This window comes from Anomalospiza imberbis, chromosome 3 (assembly GCF_031753505.1).
Source record: "Anomalospiza imberbis isolate Cuckoo-Finch-1a 21T00152 chromosome 3, ASM3175350v1, whole genome shotgun sequence".
In the NCBI taxonomy this organism is placed as follows: domain Eukaryota; kingdom Metazoa; phylum Chordata; class Aves; order Passeriformes; family Viduidae; genus Anomalospiza; species Anomalospiza imberbis.
The window spans coordinates 50,024,594-50,050,780 of NC_089683.1; the positions used below are offsets into that span (position 1 = coordinate 50,024,594).

General features: G+C 35.3%; 1 protein-coding gene across 15 annotated transcripts in view; it reads right to left on the reverse strand.

The window, feature by feature from the left end:
* Window positions 1–240: 240 nt before the first annotated feature.
* FAM184A (family with sequence similarity 184 member A) overlaps window positions 241–26,187 on the reverse strand; it is a 71,553-nt gene continuing 45,606 nt past the window's right edge. For 2 of the 15 annotated variants that reach the window (XM_068184333.1, XM_068184343.1), the window contains exons 10-19: window positions 20,200–20,241; window positions 15,918–16,130; window positions 14,771–14,924; window positions 14,350–14,477; window positions 12,052–12,236; window positions 11,417–11,563; window positions 8,393–8,510; window positions 7,591–7,695; window positions 3,719–3,921; window positions 241–2,006 (exon numbers count right to left, since the gene is read on the reverse strand). In XM_068184333.1, coding sequence (XP_068040434.1) covers window positions 1,925–2,006; window positions 3,719–3,921; window positions 7,591–7,695; window positions 8,393–8,510; window positions 11,417–11,563; window positions 12,052–12,236; window positions 14,350–14,477; window positions 14,771–14,924; window positions 15,918–16,130; window positions 20,200–20,241 — 1,377 coding nt within the window. In that variant the 3' untranslated portion in view covers window positions 241–1,924. Of the gene's footprint in view, window positions 2,007–3,718; window positions 3,922–7,590; window positions 7,696–8,392; window positions 8,511–11,416; window positions 11,564–12,051; window positions 12,237–14,349; window positions 14,478–14,770; window positions 14,925–15,917; window positions 16,131–20,199; window positions 20,242–26,187 lie in introns of those variants that run through there. The other 13 variants (XM_068184335.1, XM_068184334.1, XM_068184337.1 and 10 more) reach the window with 12 other exon arrangements.

Sequence of the window (26,187 nt, forward strand, 5' to 3'; positions counted from 1 at the left end):
AGACTGATAAGGCAGTGGTACAACTGCTGACTGTGGCAGACATAGTAACTAAGAGCTTCTTAACATTCAGATGCCTAATAGTAAAACTGGGCACACCTTTCACTGAATAGGTGAATGTAGGGATCATTATCTTTGTACTCCTTATTCAATCCGTATGTGAAAAGGCATAAATGAAGCTGAGGATGGGAGAAGGCAGCTGATCCCTTGCTAAGCATGCAAGAAAAAATACACAACACTCACTTCAGAACATTGTAACAAAATGATCTAGTGAATTTTATTTTGGGTAACAGCCAAGAAATCTGACATTTTGCCCAATATGGCTTTCTTCTAAAATTAGAAAGTTGCATATACCTACAGTTGAGTCAACCAACTACAGAAAATCTGATGTTTTACATTTTTACTCCATGGCAGCATCACCAGAATACAGCTTTCAGTGGTATTTTCAAGGTGAATTATATGATAAAAGTTTTTAAATGTGCATTTAGAAGATTTTTATATTGTTTATATGAAAACATACAAATTTTTCATTTATACATATAGTACATATAAAATTCATTGTAATTAGCAAGTATCTTCATCTGGGTATTTACCTTTGTGCATATAGCAAAAAAAAGGATGCAGTTAGGGCTTTAGATGAAATATTAAAAGTTCAAGACCTTTGTATATGCTAACTAGAACCTTATTCAAATAACTCAAACATATTTTTTTCCTGCTTTTAAAAGATAAGAGATTCAGCTTAAAAATACATTCATAAAACAAAGACAATATTCTCCCTGAGACTACCAGTGTGAGTTAATTTGTGGTAATCTTTGAATGAAAAAATATAAAAAAGACAATAAGCTCTGGTTTTCTCTACGCTGCAACAAATTTCTTGAGCAACACTGACATCATAAAAGGTATAGATTGGGGAATCATGCTAATTAGCTGAAAAACAGTTTCATATATTAGTTTAAGAAGAAGAAAATAATTTAATATAGACAAGGGAAGGTAACTAAGTTTTAATGAAAGACCTGTATCTGTAGTATGAATTAATGGGAAAAAGTAGTGTAGTTGGTATTTGTTTGTGGCTTCTTTTTTTTTCATTTCAGACATGAATTTTATCCAAAGCAAGACTATATGTTCAAAATGTAGATTCTTGATTTACGGAGATACCTAAAACAGTTTTCTAAATATTTCAAGCACTTGTTTTTGTTAATATTCATAAAAGAAAGATAGAACCTGTGGGAACAGTTTCTGCTTAAATTCAGTGATAAAATCTTTGATTATAACTAGATGGTGAAGTCTCATAAGCAATAAGTGAGGAGTCAACCTGTCTCCCGAGTGAACAGCTCCTGGTTTGTGACTTTTTTCATCTTCTGTCAGAATCCATCTGCTCTGAAGGCCAGCAGCTACACTAGTTTTATTTAGTATTCTTCTTTTTAAATGTCAGCTAGAGAAGGTTTTTAAACTGCTACAAAGTAACAGAACTGGGATGCATTAAACATATCCCACCCAAATTGGAGAGTGAGATATATATATTTTTCTTTTTACAGTTCAAGTTATATTTATAGTAACCGTGCAATTATGTTATTTGGGGGGGAAAAGCCTTACCTGAAATCAAAGAAAACACATTTATAGGAAAAAGGGGGAAAAAGCATTATGTTTGTTCTACCAAAATTTATTATGCAGTAATTACAAAGTTTAAAGATTCTTCCATTTTAAATAAAAATAATAGTTATAATTACACATATTGTATAGTACCATGTCAGGTGATTCCAACAAATATAACATGAAATACAGTGCAGTTTCAAATCAGAAAGACAAATACTTTCTCATTCACAGTGTTTGACAAATTACAGGAAAGCTTGTTCACATGAGGGTTTACTTAAGGTCATGCTCTTATAAACAGTCCACATCACGCTGTGCCACAAAAACAAATCATCTCTCAGAACGTAAAGTACCGGGCAAACCACTCCTGGCGTTGGGGGTCTGGTGAAGCCACTGGTGAGGCATCAGTCTGAGGAGGGCTAAATTCACAAAAAGAAAAAAAAATAAAACAATTATCCTACAACTACGTGAAAAGTACAACTGTTAGGAGAAGAAAGAAAAAATCACAGAATATTCAGTAAGGAACACAGTCTGTTTTTCCATGGATTGATTATCAGTGTGCCTTAGGATATGATTTAATGTCTCCCTATAGAATCTGTGATCATCCACTCCATTGGAGAGCATCAGCAGCACAAGTCAGTTCAGAAGCCACATCCCAGGGTGGGCAAATAATATTTTGGAAAACATAATTTCAAATCTCATAAAGAGCTGTAGTTTTCAGGAAGAATAAAAAGAGTTTTCTTGGAAAAGCATGACTGTAGAAGGTCCTCTTTTAGCATCCTTTTCCTGTGGTAAAGTTAATTTTGAAAAATATGATGCAAACATCATATTTGTAGACATGTGCTCACAAAGACTGGCTGGCAACTGAACAGAAATACACACTTTGTAATAATACCAATGACAAATACCACTTGCAATTGTTCATGCACACACTTAAAATATGCCAAGATATTAGAAAAAACAAACTGCTGTGCTGTAAACAGCATTTGGCTCCTCTTTGAAAACTTAACATTCTCACAAACTAAGCAGGAAAGAATAATTTAAATTTAATTACACACATTCCTTTATCAATAAAAATGGGTAATAAAATAATTTCTACTATAGGATAATACAGAGCACAAAGCAATTTGGAGTGAAAACTCCAGCATTACAGTCCATGCGGTCATGCACATGCATGTTTATAGATACCTGAGCATATTCATGCACATAACATGCACAGGAAAAAATAGCAACAGTACTTTTTTTTTTTAAGGTTTTCTTGAAAAATATTGCTTTCCCTTATCTATTTTAGATTCTATCATTTGTTTCCCTTTACAATTAGCAGTTGGCAGGTATGTGATCTTTTGCATTAAACCAAAGGAGAGAGCAAACAACCAGCTGTGGAACCAGTAACTACATTTCGCTTCAAGTTGGCAACTTAGAGGTAAGAGATCAGCACCTACTAAATACAAAGTACAGCACTTCAGTGCATTTAATATGTGGGCATATCAAGATAAAATATTAAAATCCTGCCTCCAAAATGCCATTTTAAAGTTATTCAATTCAGTAGATTATTTTGTGAGAGAATTACTTGAGACTTTAATGCTGGTTTTGATTACTGGAAGCTCAGCATTAAGCACCCAAGCCTGTACATTTCCTGTTGCTGTAGTAAAGTTACTCCTATGAAACAATTTCATATAGGTGAGGAAAGAGAAAACACAAAACATTCACCTAGCACGGAAAGTAATTTTCTTACATAAAAACCGTTATCATATATTACTAAATAAAAAAACCTTCGTGCTAGTATCAATTCCTAAATGAAAATCAGTAAATAACACAAACATCTAAAACAATTGTTCATATATGTAAACAATTGGAAGCACATGAATTCTGTTAAGGTATTTATAAAGGTTTTCAAAGTTCAAGGCTTAGGAAAAAGTGAGAGACTACTTCACATTTCAACAAGATCTACAATAAAAAGGAATACTATAAAGAGGTTATAATTATAATGTAAAAATTAAAAACGCTCTAAGAGTACTTGTACCTCTGAAAGGCTGATAGAGCAAGTGGGATTCAGCTCAGTAAGAATGCAAAATTTTCCAAAGTTAAGCAAAAAAAAAAAAAAAAAAAAGATTGGTGAGGCAGTGCTCACCTCAAAAACGTCTTGGGCTCTTTGGGTGGCATTGGCTGTGGTAGTGGTTTGCTGCTGCTGAACTCAATATCGTGGATGGGTGAGTTAGGAATGGGGTCCAGGCGGTTTGGATGTCCATTGCCCACCACTCCGCTAGATTCCAGAGCACTTAGATTGGGGACACTCACAAACCTGTTTGTTGATTTATCGTTCTTCTTCTTTTGCTGCATTAAAAATAACAAATGTAAGGAAGGCTTCTTGCACCGGGACAGATGAGGACATTGGCTAATTTAGAAGTTTTATTAATGGCTGGTTTGGAGGTTTTTTTGAAGGAGAGGAATTGGGACAGATTGGGCTCCTTTTTTGATTGTAGTTTTCTGTTTGCTTTGACCTGAAAACCCCAAATTTTCACAGAAAAATCGAACTTCTAATCAAAAGATTAAGTTACTATGATTTAGTGTAATAATCAATAACTGTATCACATGAGTATACGATCTTTCAATATAACATCTGGGTTATATTGAAACATTGGTTCTATTTAAAAATGTATTGGTTCTACTTAAACATTGGAGATTGACAATCTTGTGGAAAATTTCCTTTCAGTCTGTTAAACCTTTCATGTTTACTTAAATCTTTTCTTCATATCCATGAAACAGCTCTGTTATTAAATGCAATTACAGCAAATTTAAATTATAAAAAAATGGATCTCTCTAACACATTTCACTCCATCACTGAGGCACATTTTGGTAACTGGACCATGAAACATAGAAAAGCACCTACACTCCCTTCACAACATTTACACCCTCTCAGTCAGCAAAGCATTATAACAATACAGCTAAAGATAAAAATATTACTGTACAGAAGTCCAGTTTCTTGCACAAAGAAAAGGCCTGGCTTTGATGCTAATACAGCTGCCACTTCTAGACACCAGATGGCACAACGGAACATGGTTATTTTTTTACAATATTCTCTGTACTTCTCTTGATAGTGTTTCAAGAAAATATTCAAAATATTTCAAGAGAGGACTCAAAATATTTAGGAAATCTATTTTTATATCACTCTTTTACATTCTAGAACACATCATACAAGGGAGTCAGTGATTCTCTCTGTTTTTATAGATATTTTAATGCAGAAGGATGTTTCAAATAATTCTATCACTTTCTTCTAAATGGCTGTCTGACAGGACATGGTGTGTATTTTCTGACTTCTACCACATTTTTAATGTCCACAATAAAATACTAAAATTCAAAGTGCCTTATTTCCAAAAAATAGGAGTTTTTTTACATACCCAGAGCGATAAAAAAATCCCTTGCTCAAAAATACAATGAATTATGTATTATTTAAATATATAATAAATAATTTTTTTCAATTACTTATATGCAATCCTAAAAAGCAGCTAGAAGAAAAACCCCTTAAGGGCTTATTAACTACATGTATGTGAACTAAATAAAATGAAAGACAAGTGGAATCTCATGTTGTTTCTATGTAATATTTTCCAGCAGAATTCCACCTGAAACAGGAGAGCTGTTCTATTTGAGCGTGGGTACGAGTTCAGCTGGAGACAGACAGAGTTCTATTGTTTGTTTGCACTTTCTTTTCTTAGGCTCTCTGCTAGCTTTGATTTCAGTGCCTGACCTCTCCAGTGTTGGCAGATGCAAATGATACTAATTGCAAACACATAGTTGTGGGTGTTTATCAATACACAATTAAAATACCCTGACAATTTAACAGAAAGCTCTAATAGAAAAAAGTGGATTTTAAGCATCACAGCAAACGATCATCAGCTACAAAGGATTAAATTAAGACTGTCCCATACATGTCTGCTGTAGTTGCTGAAGAAACAAGAAATAAGAAAAAATAGTTTGGTGAAAGTAACCAGCTGTATGTAAAATACACTTGCAGGACAATATCTGCTGTAATTAAAACAGTGTGTTAAACAAACTGTAGTTAAATCTCTGATCTCCACAGGTGGCTCACTTCTGGAAAATGTATGTTATCCATGTAAGTGCTTAGAAAAATACTATAATTTATGTAACATTCTCTATGAAACAATCTGTGCTTCTGAAGCAGTCAAATCTGGAGAGAAAACAGTGTGTATCGTTTCCATGAATTTCATGCAAAGTACTAAGAAACTTTAGATGTAAGAATGTAATACTATACTAAACAGATCCATTGCAGAAATTAGAAAAGCTCCAACACATACTGCAATGGCTGTAATTTTGCATTAATATGCAAAGCCTGTCATAACTCATAACTTCTGTCTTTTTTTTACAGAAAAAGAAAAGAGAATGAGATTTTTGGTTTCTTTGTAATTCATTCTCCAATAACACAGTATGTGCTTTGACAAAATAAAGTAACATAGTCCACAACTCATGAAATGAAAAATCAGAATGTTCTGGCATACAAGACACTTCTAAAGTCTAAACATTTTAAGTGATAGAAGCATATTATAAAAATATGTGAATTATCACTATGGAAATCTGATACTGAAGTACTTTTCCCAAACACTTCAGATTTCACACAAAACATAATGTTATATACTAAATGGTTACATTTTACATCTTTATAAATAGGTGGTTCAGACAGACTTCCAACATTTTCAAACAACCACTGAAATTGTATCTGGAAGTCCTTGTATTGTCTCCAATGGGCCCAAACTAATTTCTTTTATGCAGTTAGCATAAAAATTAAGCATCCAGATAAGCTCAGGAGAGCTGCTGGGCTTGTGAGAATCATAGGAGAATATTGACATTTTGCAATAGAGTTTGTGCAGAAGAGTGAAAGATGCTGATCTGATGTGAAACTGCAGTAAGGCTGGCTAAAAAACACAGCCTGATCTCAAATAATCGAGCCAGACTTCCTTTTAAATTACTTGAGCCTGAACCTTGATCACTGAAGCTCTTGAGCATCTGAGCTGCTCAGGCTGTGCTTCCTGGGTTATAGCCTCTGCTTCCAACTTCTTCTGTCTCTACAGCTGGCACAAATCTCTTCCCCTTCTATGCAAGTGAAATAAGCTATGCATTATCACAAGGAGGAAGGAAATGTCAGAGGACTCACTTCTGAAGTGTTGCAAATGAATAGTATTTAGGTACTCTACCGTAGTCTATTCACATTCCTCAAGAAGGAATGCTGCTGGCTTTTGAGGTCACAGAAAGGCTACTATGCCTGTGTATACATTAACCTTCCCTGGCTGCTATTCAGCAGGATGGAGAGAACTGGCAAAGGTTGCTGCTGAAGGGCTTTCACTTGCATAGGTGGTGACAGTAACTGAGAAGGCTAGAGACTGACTTTAGTCTCTTGCAGCCTCCACTGTCCATACTGGTTTGCCATTCCACTTCTCCAATCTCACTCTATGTCTTTCCCCCTTCAGACTCATTCCACGCCTTTCTCACATGCTTCCCCTTCCCCTTTTTACCCTTATTCCCTTCCTTTTACTGTCCCCTCTCCTTGTCTTTCTAATGCTCTTCCACCCTGAGCGCTTCCCAAAAAGTGCTAAGTGCCCTTGAGCTTTCCATAATAACCAAGAAAAATCACAAAATTAAAACCAGTTAGGGGTGTCACTGCTGTCTGTTGTATGATACAGTTCTGCCCTCTATTGCCTTTCTGTCACTTTTCCATTTTAAATTTTCGGGTTTGTGATAAGGACCTGTGTTTTAAGGACCTGTTCAAGCAAACCAGGGCAACAGCATCAGTGAATCTTTAAACAACACAAAAGAAACAAACCTACACAAAAAGTAGACAAATGGAGAACTATGTTCCTTGTTTTGAACATGTCTGTTAAGAGTGATTTATGTATAGATGCAGGCACACACACATAGACATGTATCTTTTCTTTTTACTATATCTTTCGATTTCTTTTTCTTTACTTTAGCAATGAACTCCATGGAACATACCTTCACCAATGGATTAATAACACCAACATTAGGGCTTGCATTACACATTTTGTTGTAGTTAGTCTCCCTGTTTACTAGTTCCAGCTGATAGAACTTTTTGTCCTCCTAAAAAGAATAACAAATAGAAACTCCTTTTTATGCATTTTCAATCAGTTAGTGGTCAAATCTGCCTGTAAAATGTTGTCAAATAAATGTATGCTTACATTTCAAAATAAACTGGTAATTCTAAAAATTGCATTTCATGTTTATATATTATTACATGGAATGATCTAAATAATTTCTGTTTATGCATTTCTGTGGTCCTGAGAGTGAGCACAGCCTAATGGATTATGTATTGCAAAAGACTCAGTATAGTTAAATTCTGATATTTAATCAATTTTGATTTCTCCATTTCTTCTTGCTTCTTAATTGGGATCTAATCAGACTAACCCAAGTCAGGGTGTTGTGCTCTGAATATGGGAAGTTCATTGGGTCAGGATCTTCGTCTTAGAAACCTCACAGAAGAAACTATTTCTTATATGGCTTACATGGCTGCCTTGTCCCAGGACTGGAGGCAGGAGACATCTGGTAAAGGATGAACCAAAATACTTCTTGTAGTAACGTATCATGCTTGATTTTGGGAAACACTCTGTACCTAATTAGTTTGACTATTATGAGTCATTGAAACCAGAGGAATAATGTGTCAAAGAATATGAATAAAATGCTAGCCGGATTGGTTCCTTAAATACATGTCAAACACTTTGAATCAGATTAACTTTTGTATTTGTCAAGATATTACACCAAGAGAGCATAGAAGTCTTACAATCAATTTCTTTATGAGTTGGTCCCGCTCTGCAATTAGGTCTTTCAGTTCTGAGATAAGCTGCAAGTCTTCTGGTCTTGATTCTCTGTTTTTATATTTTTCTTCCATTTCTTCTAAACTTTATAGAAAAGAAGAATATCCCCTTTAGCCTGATCCAATGTTAAATAATGAGTGAATAGTCACATTTTTGCTAAGTACAAAAGAGAGTTCAGGGAGTAAAAACAGAGGATGACTTCTTACCACCTTGAAGGAAATTAATTTCTATGTTCTCCTTCCACTTTAGATAGTTAAGAAACAAAATAAACAAAAAAACCCCAATAACCAAAACTTTTGCTCCAGCAACTAATAATCTAGGGAACATTCTAAAATTTTAACATCCTTCCTGTGCATGCACTACTGCATTTTTGAAAAGGGCCACTTGTAATTCAGGCTAAAAATAAGGCATTCAAAACCACAGTGTCTTCCTCAGTTCATGTGGAACATACTGGAACAGAAGATACCCAAGAATATTGAAGACTACTAGGTAACTAACTCCTCTCCACAAAAGCTACTTAGTACCATTAGAGATGAAATAAAGGAATGAGTTGCAAAACAAAAGGAGCAACATTTGGATATTAGGATATCTAATGTAACGACTGATAAACATTAAAAAAAAAAACTAAGAGTAAATTTGAAATGCCTTGTGGGAAAGCATTAAAGGAGAGAAGTGAAATAAGCCAACTGAGAGAGGAATTGTACAAATAACTGCATAAATATCCCTTTTACTTAAAGGACAAGTTTTGAAGACATGACAGTTTCAAATTACTGTGTCTCCTTTAAACTAATAACATGCTCATGATGCTAAATATAGTTTCAAAGGAAAGTACTACAATATGTCTCTCACATATTCAGCCCTCATGCAGATTAGTGAACCAAGTATCAGAACAGATTCAGGAAATTGAACAAACTTAGTGGAAAAAAAAATGAAATCCCAATCAAACTCTGAGAAAAATCTATTAATTAAATTGAATCTAAATCAGGTCAAGCCTAATACCACAAGAATTAAACAAGCTGTAGACACCTGGAGGCAGACCTAATTTTTTACTTCAGATAAATATTTTCTCTTCAAAAGCAACTATGAGATTTTACTTTGATTTGCAGCTGAAAAAGCAGTTAATATTAAATTATATTGATAGTTTAATAACCTTCAAATAACCTGTATATATTCTGAGGAGATTATATAATGTAGTTACATATAACAATATGAATGAGAACATCATAATTGTTTTTACTTGCAGAGAAGGCATTTGACTCAGCAGAACAGAAATAGCCTCAGCTGGCTTAATTTTTATGCATACTTTTTATGCTGGGTTAAGCTATTATAAATAGATCCCCAGAGCATAGTAGATAGTTACACAGAGCTGTCATTTTATTTTCAGGTATTTCATAGAACTGGGGTTTTTTTCTGTTTCAAATAGGTAATTTGTAATTTAAAGACTTTAGTTGTAGAGCCTAATTAAGGACACCCACTCTCAATTATTCCAAGGCATATTTTCCATTTCACAAACATTCATGAGGCCACGCTTTAGGTAAGGTAGAACCTGGGAAGAGTTACTTGAGAAACAGCTGCATAAAACTTCTCTGGGTTGGTGGTGGTGGGGGTGTGGGGGTGTGTGTGTGTGTGTGTGTGTGTGTGTGTTTTTGGGTTTTGTTCTCCTTTTGGTTTTGGGGCTTTTTTTTTTGGTTGGTTTTGTTTGTTTGGTTTGTTTTTTGAAATTTATTTGCTTTTCTATATAGTTTCCCCTTTGGACAGCTTCTTGCTTCAGTGTAAATAGAGAAATAACACACTGAAAGCCAGGTCAGGGCAACCTGGATGATGCTTGCTGATTTTAGACCAGTGGCTGCTTCCTCAAAGCTCTACATTGAGCAAGAGCGAGGAGTAGAAAACCAGCTAAATTCAGAAAATTCCCTGACACTGAAAAGCAAACAACTTAATGCAGAAAACATTCAGGGTAAACAATTCCAAAACAGTTCTGGTGGCTGCTCATAGGCCTGTTTCTCATGCAAGATAAATGCAGCAAACAGTAGGTAGCGTACACCTAACTTACTGAACGGCAGGGTACCACATTTATCAGGGCATAAGAGCATGCATATAGACAATTACAAGGGAGTGAAAACTAGAATTTTATAACCATTTTATTTGAAGACAATTTCTGAGGGCTCATTATACAGAAAAAGCTAGGTGCATTTTGGCTTTATTGTCCATTTATAACTAATACTTATTTGGAAAAGCTTCCTATCAAAAACTTAGAACCAATTTCTTCTCGCTGCCATAAATATTCCATGCTGCAAATACAAATCCCTTAGTGACAACTTTATGGCAGGAAGCCCTCAATGTGCTATGAAACCTGAGCCAGAAACCGTGACCAAATAGGTAACATCACAGAGAAAGAGAATGAAGGATGTGGAAGACAGGAAAACATTGGTTTGTGACAGACTATTACATCACTTCTGCCACCATTAGATGGTCTAATCCCTGGTGGCATTTTGATTCAGACAAACTCTTAAGCCTTCTCTTAATTGTTATGTTCATACAATCCATTTCAGACACTAATTTTCCTTATGCTACCAAACCTGAATATATTTGCATCAATCACGCTACAATCTCACTTCTTAGTAGTAGTAAATACTGTACTGTTTATAAACTTGTTGAAAAAATTCTTGTGTTCTCAAAAAAGTTGTATTAAATTTTGAGAAATAAATTACTTGAAATAATGTTTTCTCTGGTTTTCTAGGAACTGCACAGATTTAATCTTTCCTACCTGAATTTTTTTGGTCTCAAACCCTTAACAACTTACCTCACTACATTCCCCTAAAGATTATAAAATTGTTTTGCCTAAAGAATGCAAGATTAGCTCCCATACTTTATTGAGGTATTTGTACTTCGGCATCTAGGTATTATCTGCAGGAATTTACGGACACCAGAATAAACTATTCATTCAAACGCATCTACATACAATTTTTTTTTAATGCAACAAAACTTACGAAATTTGTAAAGCTGAATTAATTTCCTTGAGCAGCTCTTGGGTCTTATTAAAATCTGCCAGCATGCTTTGTTTCTCTCTGATGTGATCTGCTGTCAAGACATCCAGCTCTTTCTCATGTTTCTTGCTTAAATCTTGCTCATGCATCCTGTTTAATTTAGTTTTTGTTAAAAAGAGAGTTATTCTAAAATCAGACTTTTTTGTTCATCATGATTTTCTGCCATGCTTCTAATGGCTCTTACATAACATCAGACAACACAGAAGGAATTACTGATTCATCAAAGCCTACTACTTACTGTTCTCCAATCTTCTAGCTTATTTCATGGAAAATGCATCTCCTTTAATGCTTTTTGAAATAAACAAACATAATGAATTTGAAAAAAAAACCACCAAAAACCAATACTTGAGTGAACTGCTACTAAAATATGCCTAAATGTGTCACTGAAATGTCACTTAACTGCACAGCATAGTCACTAACTTTACCAGTAAAGGGCATAGCTTTACTAAAGAAGACTAAATTACATGAAACATGACTTGATTAAGAGGATAGATTTAAAATTGCAAATGGTATTTTTCTTCAAGTAAAACGGTAAGTGAAACAATACGGGTTTGAATTTAGAGTGGAAAAATTCATACCTGATCTGCTGGTTGGATTCACTGTGTATTCTAAGAATTTCTTTCCCTTTAAACTCTAATTCCTTTGTCAATGCACTTATATTTTCATGAAGATGCAGAATCTCTTTGTCAAGTTCAGCTATATGATGGTCTCGGTGTCTCAGTTCATCTTGTAGATCTGATATTCTGCACAAAAATTCTTTTTCCTATGATATAAGTAAAAGCAGCAGAAAATATTTTAGATAGACTTATTTCTCAGCAGTAACGCCTACAATACTTGCTTTTGGAAGAAAACAGCTGAGCAGAATTTTCCATCCAATAGACAATTTTTTCAGTTTTTGATGCTGACACAAATTATCATCAAAGCAAAGAGCTTTTTTATTGTGTAAAAGTACAAAGAAAGAAGAAATCAAACTTATGTAATAAATGATTTTCACTTGCAAGAAGAGCTAAAACCCATGATTATCACTGCCTGTTAAAATTGGTGTAGCACATCACATTTTCCTTTTGCCCACACACACAAGAAAAAAAACAGGTATCACTAAGATCCAGGGCCTGGGCTTTTCACTTTCTCTGCCTCATCAGCATACAATCCAGAGAACCATTTTTCTCCCTTACAGCCCCATTCAATGGGAGAAAATTGCTCAAGATGTATGCCCTGTACAAACAAAAACCAATTCTGAAGTTTCCTACCTTACAAATACATACATAGGTCATAAATTTCTTACAGCTGAATGTGTGTTAAATAATTTATGTTGTATTTATATTGTGTCCAATAAATCGAGAAAAGTTTTTTTTTTTTGCATAAGACATTCCAATGAAGTTAATATCTGGGAAACCCAGCTGGAGCCCATTCCAATGGCTTTGATAATGAGCCTTCTTGATTTAGAAATGTCTGTAATGAAAACAACTTTTTCAGAGTTTTTTATTTCCATCTATTCCACTTCTTACAGTTTCACAGTATTTCATGACCATATAGTTCGCACAGAGAAAATCAGCAGATATTTCAAAGTAATTTTATGTAAAATTGTGTTTTGTGCCTTTATGCCTCCAGGAAATACAAATATATCCTAGTGCACAAATTTCATAGGGCATCTTTAAGAGCAGACAATTAAAAATAACTATTTATCTCCCTATATAAAGACTATGTTAAAGTTATAAGAAAAAGCAGAGGAAAAATTTACATCTACATATATAAATATTTCAAAAAGTAGCAAATATTATCATCTTGATCAGACCACTCTCCATCTCATTCAATCCCGATCCTGTGAACTGATGAGCAGTCTAACACAGGAAAACTCAGTAATGCTTAGCCCTCAGTAAAACCAAAGCTTGTGTTTAGCAGATCATTATACTGAGGCAAAAAGAACACCCTGTTTGGTTGGATCAAACACCAGTTTTTGTAATTTAAACTTTTTTTTTTCTGACGTCTCATTTAGGTGTCTGACTCTGGGCTTAAACAACCCATGACTGAAACTATATCCTCCTAAATCCTGCATGACAGCACCTTGTCCACACTGCTAAACCAGCAAGGAATAGCTAAAAAAGGGCTCATCTTTGTCTCTGTTTTTGTGTAAAGGCTATGTCTAACAAATTCTGTTTCCTCTGTTAATATATTTCTAAACTGACTCCTCCTCCCTGGTGCTGGAGTATCAGTAAATCAATCTTGAAAAGCCTATTATATAGGCAAATAAAGAGGTAATTTTCCGGTCCTCTTATTTCCAGGAGTCTGGCTTTCAATAGAGCTTACACTTTGAATTTTTAGCTACTAGCAGAAAAACTAATTGTGTATAAAATGAAAAATGAAAGATAAAAGGTGAATTAATCAGTTTGCTACTGAAAGCAAAGGTAGCTCATACTGGCTTTGGGGGCTTGGTTCTGGTGGGGTTTTTTTGTGTACCTCCTTCTTCAGTTTGAAGTAATCCTTTCATTATAAGCAACCACTTCTTTTGCCGTATCTCTTAGGCTTCAAAGAGAAACAGCTTTTTCCTTCCTGCCGGAAGCTGAGGATGAATACAATTTTGCAAGAATGGGCATTTGCCTCCCATTGCAAGCCAAGGTGCTCCCAGATGGCTGTGCAGTTCTGAGAGGAAACTTCCTGGATATGGGAGCCTTTTCTAGGCTTTGAACAAGGTTTGTAGGAAGCAGAAAAAGCTAAGGAAGGAAGTTTAGGAAACTGGTAGGAACACATTAGCTGTTGGTGCTGGATGATTTTGATACATATTTATTGTTTGTTCCCAACAGCTCTTGCCTTCAGCAAAAGGAAAAATGAATATTCATCATGCCATTTTACAGCCAGATCCCAGCCATGCCTCCTACCTGTCGCCTGCCGAGTTCTATGCTTCTTTCAAGCTCCATTTTGGCAGCTACCAGTTCTTGTTGATGGTTGTGCCTCAGCTGGTCAATTGCTGCTGCATGTTGGTGGTTGAGCTCTGAGCGCAAGGAAGCTGGTTACCATGAACAAAGAGAAAAGTTTAATCTGGACGTGTTGCTGTTAATTGCTAAGTAACTGTTCTGTATTTTATTCCTGTTGCTTTCTGAAAACACCAGCTCTCCATCAGGAACTTTGGTTGCTTACTCCTTCTAAAAGAGCCTTAAGGGTCAGGTCAACATTTAGGTCAACACTGAATGACTCAGAGATACACTACAGTGTTATACACACAAAACCACACATGCATGTATATTTGTGTGAGTAAGAATAATGATTTTGGACCCATTTTAATATTTGAAAATAGCATACCTAACATAGCTTTTCCTTCATCCTCCAGCTCAAATCGTAGAGTCTGAAGTTCCTGTTCCATCTCCAATTTAAAGCCTTCCATGGCTTGTTTATGTGTTTCTTTAAGTGCATGAAGCTCTTCTGAGTGCTTCTGTTGCAAACGTTCTTCTAATTCCTATGAAATCAAAATTGATAAAATTTGTTCTACACCAACTTAAAGAATTTATAAAACATTACACAATAAACAACTGGAAACCAAAAGCAGGCATTGACATACTCTAGAAAAAAACCACTCTAGTATTACTCATATTTTCTTATCCTCCTAACATATTTCTTCTTTTCAGTAGCTGATGGTTACCAAGATTATCTGTGCAAAAAACCCGTTTGGCTCACAGCTGGAAAAGCGAAAAAAAACAATCCATGGACATACGTACAAAAGCAAGCAAAGTAGTAAGGTGCAGATTCATAGACGGGTTTAGTGTGCACACATTTAGGGACTTCTGCTCCCTAAGGACACCCATGTTTACTCCCTATGGAACTGTATGAAGCATAATGTTCCTGATACACATCTTATGATCTTCAGGTCACATAGTGTGAAAACTGATTGCAAAGGCACAGTCTGGAGTTGAACTTAAAAAACCTTAAGATACCCCCCCTCACGTACCATGCACTACCAAAATTCCAATTCTAAAGTTGGTTTTGTCAAGGTTTTGAAAAAGTATCTTGAGTGGGGTATGAAAATTATCTTGCAAGTCACAGAACATAGCTAACACAATTTTTAACATAAGAAAAATATAAAATTCATTTCAAATGAGTCTATTGACAGAAAATACATGCAAACTTAACTATAATCAAAATCAAAACAAGAATATAATATTAAGGGTAACAATGTCAATCTACCATAAAGAAATGCATGTGTTGATAATAATTTTACATCTATATATACAAACAGCTATATATGTATATAAAGCAAGACATGAAACAATGCCAGTATTAGAAAATATTTTCAATATGTCTTGTTCAGATGTAACTGGATAACAGTACTACAATACATCAGCTGAAAAGGAAATGTAGTAGTTATGCAGATTCTTACTAATTCCAACTGTGTACGCAAAATGCTAAAATGGCAATATTCTCTAAGGAATTTGGAAAAACCATATGAACATGCCTTTTGTTCTTGCTCTTTTGTTTCTTCCATGTTTTGAAAGGCAAGGATATGGGCTTCTTGTAGTGACTTATGCCTTTGCTGATGCTCTTCTTCTAATTCCTGGATCTCCTGAGTCAGTCTCTGTCGCTCCTGACTGAACTGGGCTTGTAGCTGTTGCAAAGAGCTCTGTGACTGGGAAAGCTGCATCTCCAGATTCTGCTTCAGTAAGGAGATCTAACCCACAACAGAACAGCAAATATGCATTAGTCATTAATACCAACATCAGCTGTAAAGATGACATTCAGAAGTAGAAGACATTTGAAATTTTAGAGCAAGAGTGTTAGCTAAAAGACAGACAAGCAATGTCATCCATCTACTGAATTTGTTGTTAATGTTATATGTATATAATCAGAGATATAATGACATTTTAGTGGTTTTGTAAGGATTATCATATTGGTTAGTTCATACTGCGGCACTACCTGAAAAACAATTTTTAATGGCCAAATTATCAAAGATTATTTAGGTTTTATATAAAAGATCAATAAAAATGACACTATCAAGGTCTGAAATCAAACACTTGATTGTTAAACTATTCTTCAGGGGAACACCCATTCTGCAAGGATAATCTTGCACTTGGAATAGGGGAGGACAGCCTGTGACATCTACATTTTTTTAATATATTTTTGTATTCTATGATCCTACCTTACTAGTGGTTTTCTCATTTAGAAAGAAACAGTACCACTCAACATGAAAAAAAAAAGTAACACTTGATGGATTTCCCATCACACACTTTTCTGTTAGTTCAGTAAGACTATGAGAATGTTTAGGTCTTGGAAACAAGTATAAAAATCAATCTGAGTCACAAATAACTCATTTTCTTAAAAATACCTGATTTTACAAGCAATGCTTTTCATCCAACAAGTATTATAGTAAACTCTATTCCTTTTTTAGTCCCATTTCCTTTTTATAATAATATTATACTTTGTTCTCCACATCAGATAGCATCTTTTCAGACTGGAAGTACTAAACCTGTATTCCCTTTATAGCCATGAGGTTCCCTCCCGTTCTAGAAACAAGATTTAACCAAAAGAGAATTTTACTACAGTGATTCAAATGAAGGAAAATAAAATTGCCAAGTGACAAAGAATTTGAATCAGTAAGGATACTTTTCAAGCCTCAGAGCATTGCTTAATAAGGAATTATAAAGGAAAGTCTGATAGTGTCATTTGATTCAGCATATCTTAAAATTAATTATGTTAAATTCATAACGACATTGCACATCAAGTTACTGAGTTAGAGAAGATTAAATCCACCACTTAGCAAAAAATTAATAACAGCATACGAAGTACAACTTCTAGCATGAATACTGCTGCCAAACACATGGGTTAAGTTGTTGTTTTTTTTTCAGAAGGACACAGCTTAAGCAGACTTGAAAGAAAAAAGCTACAGAAACAAAAATTAGAAGTAAAACAAAAGGAAACAAAAATCAAATTAATTTAAATGAAATAAGCATAGCTTGTTGTATTTCAGATTCACAAGGTCTTTGTGTCTGGGAATATACACTCTACCATTATACATTGTATAAATAGTATTATACTTCAGATACCTTTGAAAAAGATTAGCTACTATTAAAGAAGTGTAGGGAAGGCCTACACTACATTTTGCAAAACCTTTTACTAACAACACTAAATACAAATTTCATATAAAAATTGTATAGTGTCAGACCTAAAATTTGTCTGATCTTTGGTTTTGCCTGCAGAAAGGGCCAACCAGGATTACCCTAGGAAAAAAAAGGCCAAGCATAAATGTAGGGAGCTTGACTCTGTAGTCTACCTGGAACTAGCAATTTTTCTTAAACCAGAAGAGGTATTTTGGAGCAGACTTATACAAGAAATAATAACAACTATTATCTAAGCCCATAAAAGCTTTTAGTATGCATAATATCCTGTATCAAGTTCCATGCAGACATGTCAATTTAACACAATGATCTTCAGTACTTGTAATGGAAAGGAGTCAAAAGAAGTTTCCTTTTCATCCGCTGTATTCCACTCATGTTTCTACAGCTCTCCATCATTTCCCTCCTTACAAACTTTGCCATACTAAACTGCTTTGCCTTAACGAGTTTGTCCTTGTATGAAAGTTATTTCATATCTATGATCACATTTTTCCTACTTTTACCCCTTTTCTACTACTTGTTTTTTACGATGAGGAGTCCAAAGCAGCACAAGTTATTGAACATGAGAGTAAACTCTGTTTTTATGTAGTGATTTATATGGTTTTACATGTTATGTTCTCTGTTTCTTTCCTATATTCCTAAAGTTTTATTTGCTTTTGAGACTCCTACGGAGCACCAAGGTGATGTTTTCATAGAATTGTATATCATAGTCCCCAAAACTATTTTTCTAGTTGTAACAGGTCAAGGTAAAGCTCATCATTTTACAGAAAAAGTTACAATTTTTCTTTCCTTGAGTTATCATTTTGCATTTATCTACACTGACTTTAATCTGATATTTTATTGTCAAGTCCCTTGGCCTTTTACAGCTATTCTATTCTGAATAAGCTTTTATAAGTTGCAAAGTTTCCAATCTTACTTATTTATCAACAACCTTTAAAAGAAAATATTTTGAGCACCAGTGTAATTCTACTGATAATCTACCTTCACTGTAGGTTATTTGATTTATTTAATATCTATATATAATATATAACTGTATTTTTTCTCTCCACCCCTAGAAACTCACACCACTGAAGTGGTGAGTTTGCACCATGCACCTGCCAGCATGGCCAGCTCTGAATTTTCATATATGCATCTTCTCATACTGGAATGTGGCTGTCTTCCTTCTCCAGGAAAAAAAAAAAATAAAGAGAGGGAAAAAAAAAAAAAAAGCTATTTTACCTAAACTTTCCTTTGGTCTACTCACATCCCCATCTACTCTAATTCATCCCACATTCACTACTGTGCCCTTCTCTCCTTCCCATCTTTCTGTAAGCTCATACTTACCTGGTCCTTATCTTCATCTGAAAGCCCATTCTTTCTTGGTCCCTTCAACCATGTTTCTATCCCTCAGGTTTCTCACCACTGTCCTGTCCTGTTCACCCTGGCCACCAGGAGGTACAATTCTAGGGGAAGTCCTGCCTGGTCCTGCAGAACCTCAGGTAATTTAATGATCACACTCTAACAAGCCTTTCATGATAACAGTAAAATGGAGTGAACCATGGTAACTTAGGCAAATTTTTATTAAAATAATATGAAAAAAATGTATTTTTGGCTTGAGGTTAAATCTATCTCTCACTTAAGTTCCTGCTCCAAATTCTGACAATTATCAGTATATAATTTATAAATATGTTGAGCATGGACAAAGGCAAAATGATTGGTTTTATTTGTCTTGGAAATGTGGAAAACATTTTAACTGAGATGACCAAGAGAAGTCTGACATCTAGGCAGGAAGCCATCTTCGAAGAGAACACGAATAAGCAAGAGCAGTTCATCCTTCCACCAGATTAAAGTGACTGCAAAACCACAGCCTGAAATGAGTCAATGTCTGGAGATGTCTATTTGCATCAATAGACTATACAGAAAATAAAGAACAATGAGGATTAAATGATTCTAGCAAGCAAGTCAGATTAGTCTACCCTTCTAATAATTTGTTTTGATGTTGAAAAGTACAAAAAAGTTTCAAATATCCATCTTTTTAGAGGAGTATGTGATTTTAAATATTATTTTGATTATCTGGTGCATAGACTGATATCCTTAAAAGCACATTTTGAGAAAATTAGTGCCTCTTTTGTATATCTTTGGACTACCCTTTCTGTACACCTCTGTACCAAGGATTCAAAAGACAACAGCTCTAAACTATTCTCTGAACTTCAATACTTTTATCCCAGGTTTTCAGCACATTAAAAACATCAGCGAGAATTAAAAAAAAAAACAAAAACTGAAAGAACAGTTTGGCTACAAATATGAGTTACACTGCAAAATTGCAAATTATAGTAGAGCATCAATCCCATGCTTTGTAGAAAGCTCTGCAATACACATCTGCACTGCCCACAAGCTTGCTTGCATTAACAGTGACAAAGACGCTGCTCATGTTATGACCACGTAGACAGTGTTAGATGCCAGTGATGTGCACAGTCACACAGATGAGGGGATGCACTACACAAGCTTTGATAGCAGCACATGTTCTCGTCTCAAGTATTACCATGTCTCCCATTTCATGGGCTTAAGCTGTAAAGCAGTACTGCAGGATATGCAGGTTGATTAGTGCAAGCATGCCCTGTTCACAAGCTGTAAGTGCAAATCACTTACATTGCTGATAGATTTATGCAAAGCTTCACCGAGACAGTGCCGCTATGAAGGAAAGATCACAGGAATAAAGGGAAACATTCAGAAATCAACTAAGTAAAAGAAAAAGGAATAAGGAAGGAAGGGTAAACATAGAACATTAATTATAATTTGATCAGAGAAAAATAAGTTTAAAGCCATCTGGAAAAAATATGAATATGTTGCTTTGACTTAGTCTATAAGCTACTGAACACAGAACAGAATGATGTGGTTTACCATGTTATGTTTCTGACATACATTACAGCACTATCTCTTTAACATAATGTTACTATATAGACATATATTACACTGAACTGAACATTTTTGAAGTTATCCACTTGTTTTCTCTTCTCCTTTATGGCAAAAAAATTTTGGGAAGAAATCATTAAGTTCATGAACAGATGTTATATAAGGCCACAATCAACAATCTCAAATATCACAAGCATATTAAGTACACCATATTAAAGATAAATTTTCACTGTTAAAAGGCAGAAAATTAGTTTAGTCATTAATGAAGACATTTCTATTAAAATACTACTTTTATCTTTCTTAAAATTCAGAACCAAATGCATACATAAAAGACTACTCCTGAAAGTATCCAGCAATAAAACGACTTAATGTACTCACACTAGTGGTGACTACTAATGAAAAGCAAAAAATCCCAACATATTCTTCCCATATGCCAAGAAAATGCTCTATTAAATATTATTGATCATACAAATATACACAATACATATGTATATGAAAATGTCTGTGTGTTTATATATATGAATCATGTAGATAAGCACAAATACATGCATAGAACAGAGTCATCAGAAATTAAGTGAGAGCAATTTTAAATCCAGCATGACCACTTTCCACTTTTGTCACAGGTTGGTGAAGAAGACGGCTTTCTCCAGGAGACAGCAGGTATTTTGACACCAGTCTAAACCTGTAGGTGGGAACTATTAAATAACACTTTGCCAAAATAAGAAAAGAAATTGGTATTCCATCTCAAGAATCTAAAAAAAAGTACAAAATAAAAATACATTATTGTGAAATATCCAAAATGAGCTCATTAAAATTGTAAGAGAGTTATAAACATTAATCTATGCAAGAGTAGAACACTAGGAGGCATCATACTCCAGCAGACAAGGCAAGAGACCAGCATCTAACAGCTCTGATTCCAACACCGAACTTTAACACTGAACAAATCCACCCAATTTTTCTGTGCTTCCTTTCCCATCTGTTTGGTTTGTTTAGGGGGGAAGCTGTTATCGGCAGGAATGATCTCCTGCTAAATAAATGTTCACTTTCTAGAACATTTGGGACTTTATATTGGTGGGCACATCTATTCAGCACTGTGGTACAGCTAAGAAATACTTAGATTTTACACCTGAAGCAGAAAAGTTCTCATTGCACTACACTGAAGAGAAGTTCCAAGTAAAAACAGAATTAATATAGGCTGGTTAATTGGAATGGGGGCTCATTCCAGCAAAACGTGCAGCAATTTTATCAGATGCAGCTCCATATTCAAAAGTATGCAGAACACATTCAGAATGCAGTACTCCAAAATAGCACTGGTTTAAGTGTTATTAAGAAATTTCATAAATATTCCAGACATCATTATGAGTACTTCCATAGCAAGGTCCATCCATGTTCTGGATAAAGAAACTATTAAGAACCAAAAAGAATGCAGGCATAATTATTGCTGTCTGTATTATCTATGATGGGGGAAAGTGATGATTAAAAAACAAAGAAGCAGGTGGGTTTAACTATCACTATTTCTACAGGGTGGAATGCAAGCTTTCATTTGTGATGTTACGGTGGTCTAAGAAACCTTTGATCAATTCTCTTTGAAACCTATGGGGTGTACAAGTGAATTAATTTACTTCTTGAAAGTACAGAAACTTCTGAAAACACACCTCTACTTGGTATATATGTATTAGCTAACCTGATTTCACTTGATTTTGCTATCTCATTTCTCAGTAGAACTATTATCTTCTCCACCCTCAGCATATGCAAAGCTAAGCCTCAGATGCAACTGAGAAAGCTTCATCATGACCCAGAGGAAGAGCAGAGATGCAGCAGAGAATAGAATCTGCATCTTTATATGCAGCATCTTTAGAACCCACTGAACATTGCAGGCTGCTCAGCAGGATTGAAAGACTTTGCAAACAATACATGGAACAAGACTGAAATTCTCAGCTCTCTTTCAACATCCCTCCTAGAAGAGCTGAGTTTTCAGTTTAGTCGGGCAAATGTGAGTTGCAGTAAAGAACAGATTTAGTGATTTGAAGCTATTCAAGCTTTGTGTTTGCTTGTTGTAATGAACAGTTGTTTATATTCCCATCACAGCTGTCACAGGGGCCATCCGTGGTGACAAAATGGTGTCATTTTCCTCAAGCAGGACATTTACTACACCAGTGATATTTTCTCATTTTCATTCAGTTACCTTGTTTCCTGCAGGACATGAATTTCTTGAATACATGGAAGTTCTTGTTTTATGGTTTCTTTGAACTAAAAATTACTTTCAACTAGAGAGGCTTGACACTTAATTTCAGCATCAGTCTCCATATCACCCAAAGATCAGTTATGTAACACTTTTCCTTCACTTACATCTCAATGTCATATTGTGTCACAATATGATTTGGCTATATGGTTTACTAAATTTTCAAAACACTGGTAGCAAACAGGAATTCTTGTGTAAAACCTGAGACCCTAACTGGGTAAGCTCCTACTTTATCTGCTCTATCAAAGAAGATCTAGATTGCTACACAGTCTTTGTTTCATTTTAAGAATGACCTCTCAGAGATGCTACTTACCTTTCTGAAGAACACATCCTATGTGCACCCATCAGACATTAATAAAGGAAATGAGTTTCTGAAGTGCCTAGCACAGAAGCCAAAGGGACCTTTGGCACAAGCCCATTTTATCCAGCTAATAATGGCAACAACAATCCTAAAACTCTCCCCCGAGATGTGTCTTTGAAGAGAAGGACTGATTTGTCAGCAGATGTACAGTCTCTGGCTGTGCAGTGCTTACGTGGCAGATGACTCCGCAGAGATTTGGAAAGCAGCTGTTTGCTACTACAACGTTTTGTACTTGGCTCGAGGCTTGTGACATGCTAGGAACTGGAGAGCTACATCAAAGTTTGCCCTCTCTGACTGGAAAGAAAAAGTAGCATTTAGAGTCCTTTCCCTATCTCAAAACTCAACAGTTTTCTGATGAGGAAAGAGAAGTATATAAAAGACATTCTGAAATCTTTAATAATCTCTGGGATCTAATTGATCTTGATTTCCTCCTGGTTTTAGAGCAACCCCAAAGTGAAGGTGCTATCTCCAGGATGCCAGAGGGTGGGAAACTTAGCCTGTTGCTTTAAAAAATATGGAGTTTTTCTTTTTTCCAGTTCTAGGAATCTATCATTCTTGTAGGCAAAATTACAGAATGGCATGGGTTGGCCTAGGTACTTGGCAGATTTGTATCTGTTTGGATTTTAGAATACACACTTTTAATCCAACAAACAGCAAGTTCAACGGTCAGGGGAAAAACAAGTGCATTTGAATGTCCTGATAATTTTTAAAGGTTTTAAAAAGCGACTAGGGCTTCATTCATTTATTTGTCAGAATGCTGTCAGGATTTTAAAGATTATAGGTGCACCTTAACTAATTTTTCCTGGAGCACAGAAGTATCACTGCCCTTAACCTATGATTTCAATCATCTGCTGAATCTCTAAAAAATTCTATCCCACCTGATCAGTTCTCTCCTCTTCCTTCCAGGGTCTACTGTTTTCATTGGTTTTGAATCAAAAGCAAAGCAAAAGCTACTTGAGCATGTACAGACCAAAAAGGCTAAGGGAAGTGTTTTAAAGCTAGATATTTGCCGAAGTCTTTATCTTACATTGAAGGGAAAAACATATATAAATACAGTATTAAAATTTTGTTTTGGGGAAGTTCAGGATCAGGTAGACAGGTTTCTTTGTAAATGAAAATATCAACTTCAAACATTAGCCTAGATATATATTTTTAACTGAATTAAACACAACACCATGGGAGAAAAAAAATTAAGGAACCAAAAGAGAGATGAAAAAGTTCAGCAAGACATTTATTATAAAACAGAGAACAAACACACACTTGTTAGTATTTTTAGTATGTCCTACTGAAAATACTTTGAAAACTCTGATTTGTTCTGTTGCTTTTATTTACCTGTTTTGCTGAGTAGCTTTTAATTGTAAATGGTCTTTAATGAAGTTCCTCCATTATATTCAGAATCTTTTAAACAAAGAGTAAAATAATGATGAAGGCATGGTCTGGGCTGAATGAGCTCACCAAAAGCAAAGGTTCATAACAAACAGCTGAATGCTAGGCATTTGTTTTCATGTCCAAGCTTCAGACAATGCTCCAATGACCAATGTGGACAGAACAAATGCACCAACTCATCATCAAGATCACATCTCTGCAGAGAATAGGGAGCCCAGAACAAGAGGGATTCCTTACTGAGAAGCTGAAAGTCCTGAAACCAGGGGAAGCACCCTCAGTAGTTGGCCCTCTGAGGGCTGCAGTGAGTCCAGACTATGAGATTATTCACATGCTCATGTGAAGCAGTTTCTGACCTGTTTAAAGCATAGGTTTCCCACTTAGAATACAGGAGCACCAATTCTTCTAAAGTGGCGAGTGGCAGGATGCACACAGACAATGGATCTAGGCAGAAACTCCCAAATCTCCCCTAATTCTCTGTAAGGCCTGCACAAGTTACAGCACAGTCCCATTAAGACCACAGTTTTGAGAGCTGTATTAACTTGTCGAAATTTTCAGCAGTCAAAGAAAGCACGCTCCTTGGGAAAAGCAGGTATCTACAGACTGAAGAGCCATAATAATATAACATTGCCCTGAATTGCATACCAGGGTGCCCTCTGTTCTTTTCTTCCTCCTTGGTATGACTTTTCTTTTTATTCTTTTGGATTTCCACATTTTAGATTTTTAAGTGCTTTTTAAACCTTGCCTGACATCTCTTACCATCCACTAGATGTCATGGTAGCCTTACTAGTATTATTGAATACAATAATTGCCAAAGCAAATTAGGAGGGAGTTTCTTGAAATTTACTTCCACTCTGTTTCTGACAGACAAGCCTTTAGACGGGGTGTTCAGGACAATATCAAATGACAGGGAGCTGAGTAAAATGATTCTGTGCTGAAAGCTTATCTCCATTCTTCCTGGAAACTGATACAAGATATGTGCAGGTTATTTCTTGTAGAAATTTCCAGCATCCATTTGACAGCACATCTTCTAATGCAAGGATTACCCAGGCTGTGGAACAGGCCAGTAATCCTTGTGCTGGGGAAAGAAAGCAGTGTTTCCTGATTTTGTTAATGTGGATGCACATCAGCTCTGCAATAAGCACCTCTACACAGGCAAGTAAAGATGGAGCAGTAACTGGCTCTGGATGAAGCCCAATAAAAAGCCATTTATAGATGTGCACAGGAGCTCAGGGACTTTTCTCAGCATCCATCAACAGCAGAATAATCTGAATTTTTAGACTTTAGTATGTTAAGACTGAGCTTGTCATTGAATAGTAACTACATCAGAAGGAAATATTTGCATTTTGATACAAATCAAAGTTTCTCCTATTTACTTTGACAGTTTAAAAAGGAGCATGTCATCACAGAAACAAACTCTGAACAAACTCTGAACTCAACATAATTTTCAGAAAAAGAGTCTTTGCAGTAGGAAAAACAAACAACAACTTCCTAAATGTATATAGTATACTTTTGACCATTTCTGCTGTATTACTTCTGGTATTTCCATTAACAGAAGACATATCTTTGGTGTGAAAAGGTGACAAAGTTTGGAAAGAAGAATGTCACATGTGCTTGACCATGTATGAGGCTATTTAAGAATGGGAAAGCTACATATGGGAAAAAACAATGACAAGGCCATTTACTTTACTGAAACATGTTACTGAAAAGTAAGGAAGATGGGAAAACCAGTATTTGC